Below are 22,080 nucleotides of genomic sequence, written 5' to 3'. Positions count from 1 at the left end.
ATCTCCCTGCAATGGCAGAAGCTTAGGCAATCCACCTAGGACCAAGTCTTTGGCACTTACAGGATGAACTTATGCTTTTTTTCTTGAAAAACAAACAAACTGAAGCACAACTACAAAAAAAACCAAACACTTACCTCAGAGGGCTGGCTAAATGATAATGATTCATTCTTGACTGGTAACATCAGCACAGACTTCATCTTTTTACTCTCTGCATAGTCCACAGGCCGCAGACCAAATATATTACTGGCAAAACAAGCACAGATGGGTTTAAGTAAATAAAATGTGACTTGATTCTTAACTAACTGGGCATGTTAGCTGGGTAGCTCCCCCATCACCACTTTCTAACTAATATGTAATTTCAGCTAAAAACCACAAAGCCTCAAATAAGAATTGTATCCAAGACAGATGGATACTGAATTACAAGCTGCTGCATTCAGCTGAGGAATAAGGGATGTTCAGAGCGTTAAGTACACCATAGTCCATGATAAATTCTTTTGAGATACACTAATATCATTCACAAGACCCAGAAATTTCAGCTTCCATCTTTTCATTGGCCTCAAAGAATCAAGAAAATGCATTTTTAGCTTACCCTTTTGCCACAGAAGGAACACTGGAATATTCCACCTATTGAGTTGAACACTGGAATTTGATGTTGTTAGGCTTTTATGGGAAAAGCTATCTGCATTCGTTCTGTCAGCTGAAGCTCCCTCACACATCCAGAATTTGAGTAAGCATCTTATTTTTCTGTGCTGGGCCACAGAACACATTACAGCCAATTCATTCAAATTTTTGTTGGTTTGGTAATTGTGTTGAAAACCGTTCATCCTGTGTGGCATCTCGTAGTTATTAGATATATGCTTCAAGACCCCTCCCCTCCCCTATTCTTTTAACATTACTGACAGACATGATTTGCTATAAACACAACATGAAGCACAGCCATGGTTTCTGTCTCTTCCTCACACAACTTTGCATTTGCAGGACAGCAGGGAGAAGAGAAAAGCCTGAAACTGCAGAACAGGTGTAATTGCTGTCAACAAACACAATCCTCTGCCAGCCCTCTAGGGAGATATTCTGCTTGTTCTGCCCTTTGCAGGAATAATGGCTATTCCAGTTGATGCTTTTCTCCTCACCTCATGTAATTCTGGCTGTTAAAATGCATAGTAAGAGCTCATTATGAAGGGGAAGCCTGTCACCGAGAACAAAGCCCTGACTCAGTGCCTGAAACCTGGCAAGATTTGTCATCAAGCAGTGAAATATTTAAAGAGGTCAAACAACTGCTGCATCTTTCAAGTGCTGTCTCTTAGTTAGCCACACATTCCCATGCAGAGTAAGAATCTAGGAAGCTTTATAGCGAATTCCACATGAGGCTGTAACTCAGCCCAGCCTGAATGAAAGCTCATACCATTAAATCTTTATTCTGACTACACTGGGGGACTTTGGCCAGCTCAAAGTTAAAAGATAATTCTGACCCCAGATTCTTTTTATGCTCCTGACTGAGCACAGCTTGCAGACTTAAGCTCTTGGGAACACTACAACCTACAAAAACCCCACATAGGAGAGTCTAGTATTTTACAGTTCCCAATTTCATACTATTGCCAAACCAGAGCTCTCCTGTGCTACTAATGAGCAGAGAGCCAGTCTAACACAAATTCTGCAGACTAAAAGGTAATTGGTTAAACCTCAGCCCAGTCCTGGGAGTTGTAGCCCATTAAATACTATCATGCTGTTCCTGCTTTGTCATGCATCACCAGGGTAGCTTTTGCCTTTTCTTTACATAAGGGTCATATCCCACTCAAGCTGCTGCAGGACAGTTCCTTTGAACAATGGATGCAGAGAAACAACAGTAGCACATACACTAAAGTCATCTTTAGACAGGATGGCTGGCTGACCCTTTGCTATGAAAAAGTGGGAAGGGAAAAGAAAAATCACCGCAAGTTAGTTGCAGAGGTTTGGGGGTATACTCTCTCCCAAAGGTACAGTAAGATCCTTCGCTACTGAAAAAAAAAAAACAGCCACCTGAGAAGTATTTACCTTCAGGCCACTGCAATTATATGTTTTTATTTAACAAATGTCTTTTACCAATTAAACTACTCAAACAGGGGCTTTAGCTACTCCCTCTGTATTCACTTGATCGTTCTTAAACATGGGAGAGAGAAGGAGAAGAAACATTTTAATCATCTCTTACCAGAGAACTGCAAAATGCCATCCTGTCACTGTGAGCAAAGAATTAATGGCTGGACATAGGATGCTACGGTGCCACAGTTGAAGTGAACTGTGATGAGCCTGAGAAATCAGCATTGAGAAAAAAAATACACACCAGCCCAAGTGATGGGTTTAAGTGTTTGAAGTGTTTTGTATCAAAGCAGTTTGTTGATCCGAATGGAAGGGAGAAAAAGTCCCTGAAATGTGAAAAAAGTTCTTTTACAAAGAAAAACTAAGGAATACCTCCGTAAAACAGATTTTGAGTATGGTATTTCTTTAACTTTGACTTCCTTGTCTAAGAATAAGGACAAAACCCAGATTTTTTCATTTTACTTAGGCACTTACAAGTAATCATAATCAGAAAGACACTAGGTCTCTGTTCAGCTGGTACAATGCTTGGTGTAGCTACTTAGAGGAACTATTCCTAATATGACAGGAATATACATTGTTTCTAAACCCATGAGCAGGATTAGCAAAAAAACGTGCTCAAATCTGTCTGCCTTCAGCCAAGAGGAAGAACAGAAAACCTCCATGTTGTTGAGGATTAAAACAATGACTTTTGATCCACTTTGTGAAATGAAATTAAGACCGCCATTCACATTAGCTCTGCTCTGGCACACAAACACAGCATTTTTAGGAATATCAATAACAATGTTTATGTGCTCTCCATATAGGTTTGTGTTTACTGATTATGGGTCCAGCCCACACGACTGCTAAACTGACAAGTTCCACCTTCAAAGGGAAGACAGAGACAAGTGTTTCCATCAGACAGTATTAAGTGCCTCTGGTGCTTAAGCCAGAATACAAGGCACACTTCTTTCTACTAGAGTGTAAGAGGGCTTCTTGCAAGTTGATTTAAACATTCAAGAGTCAGATGTATCCTTTGATGCAAACACTCTCCTATTAGTCAGTCATCAAGGAATATTCAGTGGAGGGCTCTTAGGGCTCCAACAAATTCCAATCAAAGAGCAGGAAGTCTGTGCTAAGAACAAAGATGAGCCCAGTGAAGAGCAACTCAATATAATCTTCTGAGTATGGCTTTGCATGAGACGACAGGTGATATCTTAAGGAATGACCGATCAAAGAGCTTCTTACGAAAAGCTTTAAAAACGGGATTCAGTTTATGGTGGAACTCTGCTGAATTCTTAGCGACAAAGACTACAAAGAGACTAATTGCTGTAGTGAAAAAGAAATGTAACAGCTACCTCCTACATGTTTCAGGGAACCTTCAGGGAACAAGAAACCAGGGGAGAACAGATAGAGGGACATCCCTGCCAGTTCCTCAGAAGCCCCAGACTCGCTTTTACCTCTATGCCATTCATAACTGGGGATAATAGCCAATCCCTAAGCACTCCCCCAGGTTTGATCAGAATCAGACTTAACTACTCAGACTGCTAACACCTAAAAAAATAGGGCGACAACAATTTTTACTAGTGCTAAACTTATTGCACATGAAGAACTGGCAAGATAGCCCATTTGAGTGAAAGCATTTAGGAAGTACTGTGAAATTGCAAACGCACAGATCTAATTTTTCAAATCACTTGGCTTGCTGTGAAGCAAGGAAAAATGACAGAATTCAAGAGAGTGAGCATGAGAAAAAAAGCTGTAAAAATATAAACTAGCTATGTGAAGGAGATTAACTTTAAAAAATTAACTAGACCAGTGGGACAATCAATAGATCTGCTGGTCCATATAATATTTTTCATTCGCACTTCGTGTCTTTCCCAGTCAGTGGAAACTTGAAATGGCAAATGATTTGCCACAACTACTAAGTCTCGCAGATTTCCAAAAAAATTTCTTTTACAGGAATACTGAAATCCTAGAACTGCTATCTGGAAAGAGACGTAGCTCTCACCTGTATTCCCTCTGTCTGAAAGATATGCAGCTGCTTCATGTTATACATATTTGCTTCCTTATACCTTGAAGTCCTTCAGAAAGTGATTGTATTTGTTCTCAGATATAACTTATAATCCTCTACAGCCCAGGAGATCTTACCTGTCTTGAGGTCTGCAGTTAAATACTGTATATCTTTAAAAATATATATTTTATCTTGCACAATCAAGATTCACACTGAAATTCAAAACTACTGCTCTAAGCGGGCTATTCAACATAATATTTGCTTTAATTCCAATAGATTAACTCTACGGCACACAAGGGATATTAAGACATAATCAAGTTACATCTATGGTCAGAACAGCCACATCAGCCACTTCTGGGGATTTTCATGCTGCGTATCCCAAGTAACATTTGAATACATGTTTCATGTTCACAATTCACTAAGGTTAGCTAAAGGAAAAATCTTTGAGTAACCACAGTGAACTATTCAAACATTCCCCCACTCTGTGAGGCAGTAAAGAATCACTGCAATACGCTAGGGAGGGAAGTATGAGACATTCTCAGAAGTCTCAGATACATTGCTGTTGTTTATACTGTTTCTTGGCAACGTTTGGAAGAGGTCAGTAAAGTCTTACTAATCAAGTCTGAACACCTCACTTCTAGATCCCTTCTTTTTCTGTCTCCTATGCTCTCTGTAAAATGGAAAAAAAACATTTTCCCCTCATCGCTACGGTAGGAATATATGCAGTAACACTTCAGACAGGAATAGAGTCTACAGAAAATTTGGAAGCCTCACTTCTTCCAGGGCAGGGGGCAGACAGGGCTAGTTTTTTTTTGCCAAAGCAATGAAACAGTTCAAGGAGGGCTATGTTTGATCCCCAAAAGATTTAAGAAAAAAGTATATATTTACATATTTATAAACACCACACATTAGAGATTCTGAGCACGCTGGAGGTTAAGTCAAGAATGCTGTGTATCTAGAAGTAAGAAGCCATTTTCAATACTTAAGGTACTGCAAGAAGTAGCTAGTTGCGGAGTTGTGACCTAGGCTATGTCCCACTGCCCTAATACACAACTGAATCTTAGCCATATTCAGTGAAAACTACGGCCAAGTTTGAGATTTATTTAAATCTTTCCTTTCATGATTAAAAAGCTCCTGTTTCAACAGAAGGTCATACTTGCTCACGTAGAATGAGCTGAAATAGGTTCAGCTTCGTCTGTTTGTCTAAGGCCATGCGGCAGAGATTAAGGCTAACAAGAGACCTGAAAAGTCCCAGTGCTGGCATTTGGAGTCTCTGCCGTGCAAGTCCTCCAGTGCTCAGTCCTGTTGAAAACTTGCATCAAAGCTGTTGTCTGTGCTACACTTTCAGATACCAGACAGGCAAGCGGTAAGTGTCAAACAACCAGAGACCAATACTCAAGTGGTCTGAAAATTAGTTTCTGAAGTTGTCAGCTTAAGGTGTAATGTGCGGGTCTTTGTTGTTCAAGAACAAAGTGAAGATGAACAATTGATCCTTTTTCACGGTTAGGGTGGTTTATTTTGTGTGCTTTTTTCCCCCCTTCTCCAACTCCAGTGTTTTCAACACTATGACTGTTTCTGAAAATCCTGTGCTTTTCCTGAGAATACCTCAATTCTGTGATCTTCAAGAGTGAATACTGTGAGCTGAAGTGATTAAACAGAACCTACTTATGTTTCTCTATGCTCCTGAGAAGGAAATTTATGTCATGCAAGTCTTCATCCTGTCTTGTTACACGCACACAGACCCTTCTATTGACATGTGTTGAGTGCAAATTTTATATATACAGCTCCTGGCACAATGGCAATACTAAGACACCTAAAACCACATTTAGCAGCTGGTATACTAACAGTCTGCAGTTTGGACTGAAACACTTTCTGCTAGCAAGGAGTGTAGGGAAAGTAAAGCCAGCTGTAGCAGTTGAAAGCTCATCTAGTTAAGCATTCCTTATCTTACCGAGCTATAGCAAAATACCAACAGAAAAGCATTAAAATAGGGCGAGCATATTTTGTTACTGTCCCCAGTACTCCAGCTATTTCTGGAGATGTCTGAATCATAAAAGTTTAGAACAAAGTCAAATGGAAACAAAACACCTCGAAAGGGGGGAATATAAGCATAACACAGCATATAATGTCTAACATCTCCACTACCACTACAAATAATTGCATTTATTACTAGATTTGCTTCATGTTTACTTATCATACGTTCTGGGTACTGTAGCTGGTGCTACAGCTTAAATAGCATTACATCTACTCACACTGCATCACGAGAGGCACCATACAGAAGCAGCAGCTCAGCAATGCTCACGTGCCCATTCTTGGCAGCATCATGCAGGGGCGAATCGTTCTGATACCCTGCAGAATTCACCAGCGCTTTGTGTTGCAGCAACAGCTCCACCACCTCTTGATGCCCATGATTGCATGCCTCGTGCTAGTGTGGCGAGTCCGCAAGCAGTAAAGAGAGAAAACTCAAGTGAAACAGGCTTCAGAGGAAGGACCTCTGTCACATCAGTTAACATGTTCATTTTCAAACCCTCTCAGAGATGGTCAGGAAAAACGATGCAAGGATGCTGCATTACATTCCAAACATGAATTAACCTTGGAACCTGGCACTAATAACAAGCACAGAGAGGAGGTGAACAAAGGCCATCTGTGTGCAAATTAGACCACAAAGAACAAAGCCACACAGATTACAGGCTCAGTCAAGAGTACTGTTTAGGAGAGAAAGAAGTTGCCCAAAAAAGCCTTCTATTTATTCTCCGTACTTCAAGTGTGAGATATTTTTTCATTCAACCACTTCATCCACTTCCAAAAATGGTAAGAAAAACATCAAGGACATTAAGTACTCATGAAATATACAGATGTCTGTAACTGATCACTTCCTAGTTATCACAGTCACATTTTCTGCATTTGGAGAATCTTGAACAGATTTGTTGCATGTTCTAACCCAGCAGAGAAAAGTTGGATTTGGCTGCAGCTGTTAATAATAAATTCTTTTACACTGCCATCATTTTCTACCTTGAACAATTCTTTGTCACTTAAGTGTGTATAAAGAGACAAATGGCAAGAAGTCTACAACTCACCAGTGGTGTCCAGCCAGCATTGTCCTTAACATTGGGATCCGCCCCATTTTTCAGCAGCTCTTCAACGGCTGCTAAGTCACCCTATGTAGGTGAGAAATAATTATCATTACAGGGTAATGAAGATAAACAAAGACAGCAAATTTAAGAGATGCAATATTATACATTTACCTGCAATGACAGTGACATGGAATCAGCCTTCCATTTGCAAATTGCTAGGATAACAAAAACTTAACTGGTTTGGAGACCACTGTTTATCACTGCTGTTCATTTAGAAGTAGCTGCTCATTTTCCCCAAACATATATTTTTACATTAAAATCAGGTACATAACTGTCTTAACTCAGAATCCTGAAATGGAAAGTTGATTCTGGTACACTAGAATGAACTTCAAGGATAAGGAATGCTTATTCAGAAGTTATATGTCCTTCTGATCTATTCTCCACCTTTTTTTTTTTTTTTTTTTTTTACTTTGAGTGTAACTAACTGGCTAGAAACACGTGCAGGTAAAGCAGACTAATATGCCCAACATGCTCCTGCAGGTTGTTTTCACTCAAGTCAAAAGGAAAAGATTTCTGTTTAACACTGAAATTACCACCCACGCTGAATCTTACTTAAACACTGACAGTTATTCTAACACAACAGTTTTCAATTGCTTTTTGGAAAACACGCTATATTCAGGTTTTACTGCAGGCAAGGAAGTGAAATAGGGGAAAATTATTATTATGGAGACAGATTAGAGGTCAAGTAGAAAGAAGAATGGCAAAAGAAGCTACTGGGCAGAGTTGGTGAAGGCATTTCAAGACAACAGCTAACTCTTGCTCTAGAGCAAGGTATTGAAACACTAATATGCAAACTGGTATCTTGCCCTTGTCCTTAACCAAACTTGCAATATATAAATATAATGAGCTATGGGAAAAAAAGTTTATTCCATGATACACAGGAAGTTCCATGCCTCATGCAGTGTCAAGGAACTGTTATTCCACAGCACACCATAGGAAAATGTGAGAAAATATTAAATTAAGTCTTCAGTACAACAGAAATAAACTTAATCTCATTTACTTTCAACTGCTTTAATCTTCACTCTCTTGTTAGAGAAAATATGAAGACATCAAACTCCGCTTAGCACAAACAAATCCAGCCAGCAACAACTCAAAATTCACAAAGAAACACTGAGAATCACTGGCTCTACAGCAGTCAATTAGCTGGCAGGGAAGTTTCATGCATTATATTCACAGCCTAGATGTCCCAGTAACATGTTACATTTCAAAGCAATTTAAGAATATGCTGCTGTTAGAATACTTTACGGTTGCAAGGTAACAGACAAGCATCAAATCTCAACAGTTATTCAGAAGCAGCTAAGATGGTGAGATCAGCGTCAGATCTTTCTCTACAGAGGGAAGATACAATTATCTATAATAAGCAAGATCTGAGCTTATCATTTAAAGTTAAGTTTGCAAACACATACAGCAAAGGTTTGACATTTCGATATTACTCCCCTCTAGAGCAGTAAGCACAGCTAATAATTTGTGTGGGCACCAGCGTACCGTAGCTGTTCAGAACAGTAATGAAAATGTTGATTTGTAAAGCATTACTGTAGTTTTACCAAAGAAAGCATAGCTGGCGTGGACAACAGTACAACATCCACAGAATAAAAAACAGATCAGAGTCAAAAATGAGAAATAAGTGTTTTGCCATCTCCCCCCAGCTGTAAACGGAACCCACTCCCCGCAAGTGGCACCTTGCGATGAGATTGACAGAAGGGTGGGAAGCTGCCACATCATTTGTGCTGTGCAGCAACTGGAGATGTGCTGTCAATCAGGACTGCAAGTGATACGTTAAGAAACTGTTTGCAGCCTTGAAATTAGAAGAAACATAGCGCTGAATTGAGTGCTTCATTTCTGGCTATGTCATATAATAGGAGTGCATGCCTTTTGGGGGTCAGAACTAGACGACCATTGAGGTCTCTTCCAACCCAGGCCATTCTGCGATGATGATGTGTGCCCCCAAGAAGCTCTTTGACTGAATATCCTCTTGTGAAGCAGGAATTTCAAGAAGCAGATTCTCAGCAAACACCTTAAAACCCCGCCTGCAAGGAGGGTTACTGGCACCAGATAGCAATACAAAGTGATCAGTTAACAGGCGCTCTGGTTCTATCAAAGCTGACAGTTACTCATACATTTAAGTTAGCGCTTCGGTCAATTCTAAACAAGAAAGGGTAAACACCTGGTAGGGGCAAAGCCCAGTCACAAAAATCATCATACCATCTTTCTTTTCTCCACAAGAAAGCAGGAGTCTACACTTCTCCCCAGCTACTGCTTTGAGATTACCCATTCAAACGCACTTCATAAAGCCTTCTGTACAGAACTTGCCTTAGCAGAGGGTTGGACTTGATGATGCCCAGAGGTCTCTTCCAACCTCTGCAATTCTGTGAATTATGCTTTCACTAATATAAAAAATAGATTATGTGCATTTGGTCCCTTGAATTTGCTTGTCCTAGCCATGCCAGGAGAAAATCACCAATCCCCAACAGTCAAAGCTACACCAGATGACACTTAGTGGAGCCCAACAGCTTGTCTTCACACTCTACAGCCTGAGTGGAAACAACTAGAGACACTGTTTGTCCAGAAGCAAACAACAGTACAAACACCAGGTAGAAAAACCCTAACATTAAAAAGCTGAGGGAAATGTTGATTTTTACATCTCATTATCAATGATAGATTACTACCAGCTTCCAAAGAGTCAGAAACTATCACAGAATGTAAAATTATCTGTTTGGAAGAAGTAAAGCAAAGGACATTATAAGCTCATAACCAACCTTATATATAGTGACAACAAGATAATGGATTGGGTTTGCTCTTCCTCTGCTTAAGGGAGCTCAGAAAAATCACAGAAGCAGGAAAGGCATTGGGGCCATCTGTTGGCAGGTCCAGAAGACAGTGCTGCATTAGCTTACAGAGAGAAGGGTGTTTACACAGCTTTGAAAGCACGTCCCTCCCAGTAAGCATTTAGCTCCTGCAGATGCTGATGGCATAAACCCAGAAAACCAACCCCACTTGGCTTGGACAACATTGGCTTTTTTCCCCCCTTTCAAGTCCTGTCATCAGTTGTGTCATGATGCTAATACAGACAGATGGTTAAGAACAATTGCAAGTGTCCCTTTAGGCACATTTTTGCCATTTTTCCTTTACTGCTTCCATTAACCATACACATTTTCCACCAAAAGTCACCTTTAAATCATTAAGTTAATGTAACAATTTTACCGGTTCAAAAAAGAAACTCAAAGAGTCAGGGTTAAAAACCCGTATGACATCCACCAAGCACTTCCCCCTTTGTTTGCAAAGGTACTCAAGAGATTTCAACCTCTGGGTCAAAGAAATGAATAAAAAACCCTTTCAAATCCAAACATGTTTGCTTATTAAGATATGGCACAGCAGGAGGAAAACTACAGCTCACAAGAAGTGGTTAAAGAGGACCAAAAACAAATTACAGCATGTTTAATAGTGATTGTGAATGCTCCGTTCGACTGTTTCCAGTAAACAGCAAGTTTCTCACCTCTAATTTCTCTGAATTAATTCTCTAATCATGATGGCAGCAACCATAAAGACAATCCGATTATAATGGGAAAAATACCAACAGAGGAAGATGTCTGCTAAAATACTGACAGTGGAAAATGCCGCTGGCCAATGAACATGTGATATCCTTGGGAAATACAGGGGATGTCCTACACAAGCAGCTGAGTACCTAAGAACTTGAAACATCTGGAGATGTCCTTGATAAGCAGAAGGAAACTGCGATCATCACCCAGAAAAACAGAAGCACTTCTGTGAAAACCAAAATTCAGTCTGGGAAAGCAAAAACTGGTCTACGAAAATACAAACCAGCAACATCAATTGGCTGTCCCAGGTAGAGAAACAGAAGTCAGCAATAGCTCCTGGCTGCTCTGAGTGTTGGTGTTATACACCTCTTAGGTCTTTAAGGATAAAGTAACTCACTGTCTGCCCAAATTGGAGCTTCTCTCAGAGCTTCCACTGCATGAACTTCTCTGCTGTGAAGTCCTGGACAGCTGAGGATGCCTGGTTGACATCAGACTCCGTGAAATACATCAGCTTTGATCTGAAATTCTGCCCAATGTTGATCAGCCCCACTCCTAAGAGCAGCTTGGTGAGCACTGCACCAGCAACATTTTCAAATAATACAGATAAGTTTGCACATGGCTAATTAATAAGTATATACCTGCTTTACTAGTGGTAATTTGTGGTAACCTGCAAGGAAGATGCTTTATTTTGTTAACATTATATGTCCTTGAGTATTACAGAATCCTAGGAGCCCACTCTCAAGTTTAGTTTTAAAGCAGACTGAGGTGCTAAGCCTGCACCTGAATCATCCTGCCAGTTGCTAACAGATCTCCTTTCTCCAGTAAGATGTTAAGTTACACAGTCACCTGCTGCACAGAATCAGGCCTGGTCAAGACCCTGGACCAAGGTGCACTAACTCACTGTGAAGGAGCTGAAGCAAAGGATGCTGTTTGTTCACTGCCTAAAGGCTAAAGAAGAACAGCAGCAAGGGGCGCATTCCCTCTCGTGCACATGTGGTCCAACATTTAATCCCGAGTTAGATACATATCTGGTACCAAAAGGAAGGAACTGCACAGCTGGCAAGGTCAGATATCTACCTAGAAAGGATCAAAACAGTTTAGACACTGGTCATCTGATGCTCACAAAACCTTCTTTCCATCTTTCAGGTCATCATTACACAACTAGTAACATAGTAATAAAAAGGAACACTCACAGGGTTAGAAGGAACTACCTAGCAGTTATTGCAGTGCTAAGCATAATGAACATGGAAAATCCAACACAGCGGGCTAACCATGGGTAAAGCTTTCATGAAATCCCCTTCTTTCCACAGTAGCTAGTTAACACTGTGTACAACATACATAGTACAACATACATAGTACAACATCTGAGATCTAAGTAGTATTGAGTCGCATTTTTGATAATCACATACATAAGAGAGCTTGTACTGTGAATAACTCATTATTTTATTGTTAAAGAAAATAAAAACACCTTATACAGATAAGCTGTTAAAGGGGCAATTTCCCACCAAGTTAGAATATCAGGAGTGCACGTTTCGTATCTTGACTAATTGGAAGTTTTACCTTTAATGATTATGGAGGAAGATAAGCATGACTGCTGTCTGCTGTGAGAAGAGCTGCATTTATTTTATTAGTGTAAGCTGGCATTAAGTTCATCCATTCTAGAATCTTTCTTGAGAGCAATTCTGATTTCACTAAGTTTATCACCAGAGTAGAAGTACTAAATGGGAACAGCCCCTCAGAATCATTTGAAACAGCACAATACACTTAATTTTAATGCCTCATAATGTTGTTAATTATCTATTTTAAATAAGAAAAAACAGGGAAGTCAATTAGCTTTCATTACATTCAGAGTATTAGATCCTAACAGCTAGTGAAAATAACAGATATTTTTTTATAATTAATGAAGTCTCAGAGAACTAGACTTTGTTTCACTTGGGAGAGGGTGGCAGCTCCAAGACTTTCTCATTACACACATGGAAAAACATGGCTGGCTGTGGAAACATGAAGAAATATTCACCTGTAACACAACACTGGAAGACAAATACTTCCTCCAGAAACCAAAGATCTGGCAGGGATTTTTTTAGAGGCACAATGGGAATACAGATACAGCATACAACCTAATATTTTCAAGGCCAACTTCTCTGAGAACATCATTTGCCACTTGTCAGAAAGAATAGCAAAGTTCCTACAACTAGTAAGCTACAAAGACACAGCTTATACTGAAGATGCCTATATGCAACAAAGTTTTCTTGTAGTGGCCATACATTCCCAGCAGATTCATGGCAATGAGTCACTATTACTTATTCACTGCTTTGCAAAGGGGTAATGTGTTTTGCTAATTTCCAATAGCTCTCTGGAATGATTAAGTCTTCACATCATCCTGGCTTGAGCAACTTGGTCTTAATCTACTTTGCCATGGACTAGTAATTGTGCATTAACTTACTGTCTGCCAAGCGACGCAGCAGCTTCTCATGAATGCCCTAATACATCCATGGTAGTGAAGTCATGTAAAAAGAACAAAGAACACCACAAATCACAGAATCACAGTGGCTGGAAGGCACCTCAAGAGATCGAGTCCAAATGAAAGGAAATAATCCATAATACTACCCTCTATAGATAAGGAGCTAAGGTTCAGAAACAGTAAAACAGTTTCTTCAGTGTTCAGTAGCTGGAAATAGATAAAAGTAAACCATGACCATAACCAAAAGGCCACTCTCCTTGCCTTATTTGAACTATGTTTAACTGAGCATGGTAACTTTGGGACCATCCCTAGGCTCTATCTAGTTAACCAAGCCTTTCCAACGAGCATCGCAATTCAGACAATCCAATGTTTTGTTTTGTTTTTTTTTTACCTAGCAGAACCAGTGAGGAATGGAAGCTACTTCCCACCCTGCTCAGTGATTATTAAAACAGAAATCAAAATGAATTCACACACAGGACTGACAAAGTGTTTATTAAGGTGTCTGTCTACTGCACTGCCTACACTACAGCTGGAGTTCAGCCTTCCAGCCTCTGAAGTAGCCCTATTCCTTTCTCAGGTAGTGCTGTACCAATGCTGACAACCAACACTGCCAACTTTAGACAGCTGTAACACATTTATTCTTGTGTCTATAACGTCAGGTGTCTACTTTTTGTTCATCTTCAAAATGCTCTGTAATGAAAAGCCACCTTATCAGCATATCAGTTTTTACTCTAAATCTCACAATAAGCTGTTTTCATGAATGAAGTACTTGTGTCCCAAAGAAGTATCAGGCATGGAAACCACAACTGAGTCAACACTTGTCAAGGTAGATCTATTTTTAGAATGAGTCACAACACTACTCTTCAGAAATTCCCAGAAAATCACGGAAGGATAATTTGTAACCAAGTGTTTTAATAAAGAGGACTTATGAAGAGAAGAAACAAGATCTATCCTTTAAAGCTCTTGAGTCCTGTGAGGACAACATCTTATTTCCTCCTTCCTAATTCAGTATTAATGGCATTAAGTAAGAGATGTGAACTCAGTTCAGCTGCCACTTCCACTTAAAAAGGTCTCATGTGCAGCAGGAGTGGCTTATTAGGATGCCTTTGAAAGAGGACGTGGTTATTTATCAAGAACAGCCTTTGTCTCGACAAATAGAAGTGCAGTATAAATGTCAGGATGCTTACAGGTGAATCAATTCTACCAGCATAGGCAGCTGATTAACAACACAGCATTTCTATATTATGATTTAGCACAAAGAACATTTAAATTGCTAGGGTACAAACACTTTGTAATGCCCTCACAGAGAGGAGCCGCCATTATAAAGCATTTGATGAGCCTGACTGCAAGTTTTCAGCTTACCCCATCTGCACATAGCTTCTACGCAGTGACTGGGAAGGATAACTTCTGCAAAGAGCAAAGGCCATGGAGTTTTACTACATGAGAAACTGGCTAGGACAATAACAGTAAGATGAGTGGCAGGTGTTATTCATAGAATAATATTGATCCTATACAAAAGGCTACTGAGAATCTCTCAACTCTGCCCTCATGCTCCCTTCTCCACTATAAGGACAGCACATTCAGAGTGGGGCTCAGCACAGAAATCCTGGCGTGTAGTACTTGGTGTCTTCTGAGCTAACACTAGCATCAAATGGAGATACTAAAGATTATATAATACCTATCTCAAGTTGCAGTCACTTTTACGCAAGAAATTAAAATCTCATCCTGGCAGTTACCAGGTCAAGTTAAACTGATCAACATCACTCCATGAGATCTGAAATAGCTAAATAAACTCAGTACAGCAAGTAAGAGACAATTTTCAGCACATAAGGCTAAAACTCTGTAATGGTTATCACTTCCCAGAACCTGAAAGTGTGAGCAAATACAACATAGTCTTTTTAAACCCATTTAGAGATGAAATAGAAGATGGCAGTCCTACCTTGATAGAAGCAATATGGAGCAAAGTCTCCCCTTTGAAATTTCTTCTGGCAATTGCGTTACTACCAGGGGACTTGAACACAGAAGGACTCTGTGGTATTCCTACTTGATTACAAGGCTTGAAAGTAGATGGAGTAGAGGGAGATTTTGGAAATGAAGGACTACTTCTCGCTGCAGAGCTTCTTGTCTTCATTACAATGCCACCAATCTGAACAGGTGTCTTGGATTCGGTCACTTGGAGGATAGGGCAATCCTGAGACAAGTCCTCTGAGCAAGAAGTCTGACTGTCTGAATTCCTGTTGAGGCTCCCCTCACTTCTTCGTCTTTTAGACTGAGAAGTGACTGGGAGTTTTGATTGCTCCCTTCCACGTTTCAAAGGCATTGCTTCGCTTTCTATTGACAGTGATTTCTCGGCAGCACAGTTTTTTTCCTTGCTGATTTGTACAGGACAGGCAACCTCATCATTATCTTTCTCCTCTAAGGATTTCACCTCTGGAGACACTTCCACTTCTTCCAAGTTTTTGGTGGAGTCAGCTTCCTGTATAAACACCTGTGGAAGTGTCTCTTTGGGGCTATTTGGTTCTGGAGTGCATAGGACTACTGGCTCACTGCAAATGGTCACACACTTTTCCTTGGAAGTCTTCTCCTCAACCCCTCCTTTTTGCTCAGGCTTCTCTAAACCCCACACTTTGTTGATGTCTGCTAGACGTTTTTTTTTCATCTTCTTACTCTGCCTCTGAGTTGGCTTTCTTGTTGGTTTGGAGGGCTTTTCATGATCAGGGGAAGGAAAGAAATGATAAACCGAAGATGGGTCTTGACAAGGGTCATTACTGTTAGTCTTTGCCTGATTCTTGTTCACGATGCATCGAATCTTCCTACTTCTTGGGCTGAGCCACATTTTTATCTGTCGCTTCTTACTGTTTTCTCCAAAGTCTGAGCACATTGGTGTAGATTCCACTGAATCTAAGTGAGAAAGGGAAGAAGAAAAATAATTCAGAGAGTACTCTTCAGCAGAGCACCACCAAGAAAAAAATTTCAGAATAATAATAATTGTACTAACTGATGAAGTGTTACTAAATACAACCCATCACTGCCTTCATGCCTTCTGGAAAAATGTAATGGCTTTAAAATAACTGGTAGCACCTGGAGGAAGCAAAAAAAAAAAAACAACACCAACAAAACACACCACTATAGCTCAGGCATCCCAGTACAGCTAAAGCTATCTGCTAGGCCAGCAAGCACCCAGGTTGAGACATTTCTTTAACTCTCTGGGTTCACAAAGCAGCATGCACACACAAGATTTCTGACCAGGTTACATAGAGGAAAGAAACTGTTTCTCTCACAGAGTTTTCCTCAGAAACAGGTCTAACAAAGTAGTTGGTACACAGACACCAGTACAGAAATAATTTTCTGAAGTGATATTACAGTTCATGTGAGGAAAAACACGAAGAGTAAATGCAAGCCATCAAAAATAAAATGCTTATAAGGATGCTAAATATACCTGACAAATGCTGATTAATTCCACAGACATAGCAGATAAGTCAGAGGAATATACAAGATCTACAAGTAATTGTATCCTGTTATCTGATCCTCTACCTCTTGGTAGTAAATAACTGCAAGGAATACTCTGATCACCTCAAACACTTCTTTAAAAATGTGCAATGGAGCGATTTTATAAGTCACATTGTACGGCAAATTACAAATCAATAACCAAAATGACAGAGGAATATCCTGTACAGGGAACAACAGTTGAGAACAAGGGATATAGTCTCCTCAATAGGTTAAAAATGAGTTAAAGACCATTAAGTGACCTCTAAGTTAAACATTAATTTAACAACTCTTTCAATCCAAGAGAACTAAAACAGATCACAGATTCCTCCTTGGGAATCTAACCCGTTTTAGGTTACTCAGGTAAGTCCTTTGAAGTAAACAAGTCATACTAAAGACATTGAAACAATGAGCACATCTCCTTGTCTCCATTACCTCCAAGCCTCCGGGACTACTTGACCATTCTCAGAAGTCCTACTGATGTGTTAACAATTGGGATTGCAAAACCAATATTCATTTTGCCAAGTAAGGCAGGTAGGATGCTGCTGTTTTTCTTAAACAAGAAAAGTGTGCTGTTTTTTCCCCCCCAAAAAAGAAGAAAAAACAACTATACAAAGTCTTAGTTATTGAAAGTGAAAGACACACATACTATCTTCAGTGCGTTAACCTTCTAAGGATAATTTGTCCTATCCATGCTTTCTCTCATTTTTCCATGGATGTAACCATAACCTGTTTTCCACAACAAACTGAGATGAACTCAGATATTAGACAAAGTAGTCCCAATCCCTTACACACAAAAACATAAGTTTCAAATTATTTCACTTAAAACATAGCTGTATAGTTAGTAATCCAACATCATTTTTCTCTTAAAAGAGCATTTCTAGGTTAAACATTTCCTTAATTTTGATTTAAACTACCCTACTTACCCCTCAAATTAATAGAAACTCCTAGGTACAAGGAGATTCAGCTGGAGGGATATGTAAGGCATCAGACAAAAGTGTATTTAAGAATACAGCTTGAGGCTAGCTAATCAATCATTTACTTATTTAATAGAAGCTACACAATACCAGCAAGATAATTACCAAGCACAGAACTGAAGCTATTTGGTTCTCCTTTAGAGTTGGGCATGGTACAAACAGAATAAAAGGATTTAAATTGAGGCTCAAATCTCATAACAAGCTAGCCTTCAGGAAGATATAATACCCAATTTCATTTTGACAATAACATCTTAAGAAAAAGAGCTTGATTGCAAAAGAGATGCAAAATATAAGAGAGTTACTATTTACTTGTCTTGCCTTCATTGTTTACACAACGAGCAGATTCCCTTCTAAAATATTTACCTTGCTAGAACTATCAGTCATCTCCAAGTAAAAAGCAAAATGAGCTTGCGAAAGTAATTTGTCCAGCAGTTTTGTGATGGCCAGAATTCTTTTTGATGTGTACAGCACAGGAAGACTTTAAAGTCCAAGTGACAAATGCAATCAAAGGCACTGTCCTTCAGAAGTAGGATCTAAACCAGTGTAACACAATTAAGTATTTACACTGGAAGCTCTCTATATACCACTTCCGGCAGCAAGAGAGCTTGTGAAAAATTCACCACAAGAGTTCTTAAATGGATCTGTTCATTACTGGTTGCTCATCGAGGACTTAGCAGTCAGGTTGCTGAACACCTGCTGAAAATACACTAAATAAATGTGTTCCTATGGTTATTTTTCCTCACATGCGACTAATTCACGTGTAAAAGGGCATGTTTTTGAATAGAGGAGGTACTCGTGGAAGGAGATCAAAAGGCCAGCCAGGCTGTGAAAGATTCCCTTCACACACCCAGAGGCTAGCCATACAAACCCAGGGAAGCTCCTGCAACTTCACTCTGGTGGTGGGTGCCCCTTGGCCACACTTCACTAACTGCATTTTTCAGAATGTTCCATAGCTAACATCAGCTTTACCTGAACAGTTCTGCATAGCAACTGCTAAGAAATGCTGTTCTCAAATTCTGCTTCCCCTCTCTTCTGGTTCTGAAGTTCACAAGGCAGGGAGTATAAATAATATGGACAAGTGGCAGATCTATCCTCCCTGAAAATCAAATCCTTTAATGGACTCAGAGCTGGGAGAGAGAGAAAAAACAGTGCTTAGAAGCTGAAAGGAAGTTGTTGCAGTTTACTATGTAAATGTTCATTTATATAAAGAGGGTATTATCTGGTAGCTAAGTGCATTCAGTCAAACTACCTTCAGAGAAAATTGCTCATAGAAAAATCGATCCAAAGGAATTCTTTCCTGTCTTGAAGTTGGAATCCAATCCACAGAGCCTGCATCTCAACAGGAATGGAAAAATGACTATGTGTGATTAAGATGTAATTGGCTTATTAAGACATAGCAAGTCTCCCCATAAATTTTTTTTAAGAGATGCTTTGAGACAAGGTAAATTGGTGAAGCATGACTTATTAATTCTAGATTTTAAACATTTATATTAGTGTAAAAATTATCCACAATAGCAGCGTTAGAAAGAGTCTATAATAAATGTAATATATTTACTCACTATTGCTTATATACTAAATACTATATCAACATACACAAGATTAACTGAATACTTTCTAAATTAGGCTCTTTGCACATAATAAGCACAAGTTTCTTAATGTTGACATTTAATAGAATTCAATTTCTTGAGTGTTAAAAGAAGGACTGAGAATTGACAAAAATAATGGTAGATACACAGTGCCTTGTAACTGGAGAGCCACGGTTCCAAGTTTTGCTGTAGTGCAATAACAGACTAGAGCAGGAAAAAAAAGGAGCAATTAGAAAATGTAGTTTAGCTATCATTAATCTGCATCAAAGGAATATAATGATGCACATTGTGTGTCTTTCAAATTATTCTCTATTATGGGTTTCAGAACAGAAGTTGAGAAATCTCTTTGACAAACTAGTCCCTTATTAAAAATCAAAGGGAAGTGCTTTGGTACCATCTGTGCAACATTAGTGCCTTCACTGAAGAATGATTATTTTGCAAGTTAAGTATTCAGCACAGTAGAAAAAGGGAGAAATTCCAGCTATTCAAGAACTCAGCTTTAGCTATTATGAAAAATATCATAGCATACATGAAATGCAATACAGTCTGTTACAACAGTTCAACATACTTCCCTCCACATCAGAAAATGAGAAACTGAACCGTGATCCTATAAAGACTAATCAAAAGTTAATTTTTCCTACTGTCCACCACTATCAAGACAAGCTTGTGAAGATTTGACCTATACCTGCAAAGTTATAGAACTGCGTGAGAAAGGGGTGAAGGTTGAGGGGAATGAAATGCTTTGTGAAGCAGGTTACATTACAAAGAGTAAGGAAAAATCACCTGCAGGTGACTGCTGGGATCATTTATGATGATGTTCTTAAAGAATACCACACAAACATCTGTAGTATTTAGAAACTCATTTTCAAGAGCATTACTGTCAATCAACCATCTTCACCTCTTCCAGCTACATACTTTGCCCATGATTCAACAAGTTCTTACTAATTACCCACCTTAATGATAGTAATTTCATATTGTAGAGTAAATGCAAGTAATAAGCTGCACTTGAAAAGGGAATCAAAAATAGTTGGGGGCAGGGGAGAAATCCTTGCAAATCCTAAGGGATGGTAGACAAGAAAGTGAAGATAATCCAATAACTAATAACTTCTTTCCTCTTCTCAAAGGAGATGGGGACATTTCTACTCTGAGAAAGTCAGAAGTGGAATTGGGCTGCTTAATACTCATCATTAGCTGACACAGAAACAACCATACTCTCAGGAGAAAGATGCTATGATCCCTCTCTGCTAGAAAGTTTGGAGACATCCTCAAAACGGTAAAGTGCTAAGCCACAGAGTAATTCCACATGTTGGAGGCTTTAATCAAACACATCCTTAGTTCTGTAATATAAGGCAATCTTGATACTTTACTGGCCTGATAAAAAAAAGCTTCTGATTTGGAACTTGTTCTGATAAATAACCCACAGATTGAAGGATTACTCCTTTATCTGATGTTGATGCAACTGACTACATGCATTTTTGCCAGCAAGGTTCCTTTCAACACACATTCCACTGAAGTTATTTTTCACGTAAAGTAAGAAGCTTGCCTAGAGAAAAAAACTGAACTTTAACAAAACAAACAAACACATGAGATAACAACAAAACCACCACCTAGACTTACTCTCTGCTAAAACCAGCAATTAAGGAGACACCATGTTTTTTGGAAGAGCTGTCTATAAGTTGAAGATAACTTTGGACAGTGCAGGCTCTTGCAGACTTACCTAATTGGAGTTGGTATGCTTGGTATGCTGAAGTTGATCACTTGCATCTTCAAGTCTGTTTCAACATGAACTGACACAAATTTGTTTATACTTGTCCAGCTCTGAAATGAAGCTGGAAGACTGAAACATATCTCATCCAGTGAGGTGGCAGTGTCTTAAACTAGTCCATCAACATTCACCACACATTCTTCCAACCTGGTTTAAGCCCTTCCTCCTCAGTTAAGAGGAATAGAACACTGCTTCGACTGAAACAATGACCTTTCTTATACAAGAGTCATGATCTTAAATAGTGGCTTTCAAAGCTACTGGATTTGAAGTGTATTCTATGAATATTTGTTCTATAATAAAGGCACAAAATAGAGTCAACATAAATGCCTTACCACAGACCTCAATCCATGCAAGTTTCTCAACCTCAGTCCATACCTCTTTCTCAATGCTTCAAACATCTAGGTCTAGACAGAGAAGAAACGTTCTCGTTTTTCCTGTCCATCTGCTGTGCTCTTTATCAGTACCAAAGCTTTACTAGTGCGTCATTCTTGCTCAACTGGAAAGAAAATTAATCTAAGCAACAGAAGACAGACCAATTCTGCCATCTATTTTCTCACCTCTAAGTCCACCAGCAAAAGCCCAGAAAAACATTTGTTCTTTCCAAGGAAGCCATCTTTCTTCTTTCTTTTTAAGCTAGTCTCCAAGTATCTCGGTGCCTTTTGCTAAATTTCGCTAAACTGGCCCCTATTGAACCTATCAACCCATCAACCACAATTCTCAAGAGGTCTTGAACTTGGCAACACTAGAGTGTGAGTGCAAGAACTGAGAGTGAGCTGCAAATACCCCATCTAAGAAACCAGCCAGCCAGATTCCCATTATCCTTGTAAAGATGCAACAGCAGGCAGTAAAAAGGATGTAACATCTCTAACGAATTCATTTTGAGGCTCAGCAGTTGCCACCTATAACTTGCATTTTCTAGCCACATTCTGTATGCCAATCGCTACCCAGTCATATCCCTTGTATTATTCTGTACTGTCATCTGTTGTGCTTCCCTTTAATTTAAAAGAGAAGGATAATCTGTTTTGTGCAATCTTTCCTGAATTATTTGCTACTGTTTCCTAGAAAAAACACAGCT

At 39.3% G+C, this 22,080-nt stretch overlaps 1 protein-coding gene across 5 annotated transcripts in view; it reads right to left on the bottom strand.

Moving 5' to 3' along the window:
- BARD1 (BRCA1 associated RING domain 1) overlaps nucleotides 1–22,080 on the bottom strand; it is a 43,078-nt gene that overhangs the window by 14,497 nt on the left and 6,501 nt on the right. For 3 of the 5 annotated variants that reach the window (XR_002439701.1, XR_002439702.1, XM_021399922.1), the window contains exons 4-7: nucleotides 15,131–16,092; nucleotides 7,138–7,218; nucleotides 6,313–6,485; nucleotides 135–243 (exon numbers count right to left, since the gene is read on the bottom strand). Coding sequence is in view for 3 of the 5 variants with exons in the window: in XM_021399922.1 (XP_021255597.1) it covers nucleotides 135–243; nucleotides 6,313–6,485; nucleotides 7,138–7,218; nucleotides 15,131–16,092 (1,325 nt within the window). In the remaining 2 variants the exon portion in view is untranslated. Of the gene's footprint in view, nucleotides 1–134; nucleotides 244–6,312; nucleotides 6,486–7,137; nucleotides 7,219–15,130; nucleotides 16,093–17,603; nucleotides 17,652–18,623; nucleotides 18,782–18,903; nucleotides 19,032–22,080 lie in introns of those variants that run through there. The other 2 variants (XM_021399923.1, XM_021399924.1) reach the window with 2 other exon arrangements.

This window comes from Numida meleagris, chromosome 5 (assembly GCF_002078875.1).
Source record: "Numida meleagris isolate 19003 breed g44 Domestic line chromosome 5, NumMel1.0, whole genome shotgun sequence".
Lineage (NCBI taxonomy): Eukaryota > Metazoa > Chordata > Aves > Galliformes > Numididae > Numida > Numida meleagris.
The sequence above is the reverse complement of the archived record's forward strand: the minus strand, read 5'-3'. Positions and strand labels throughout refer to the sequence as shown.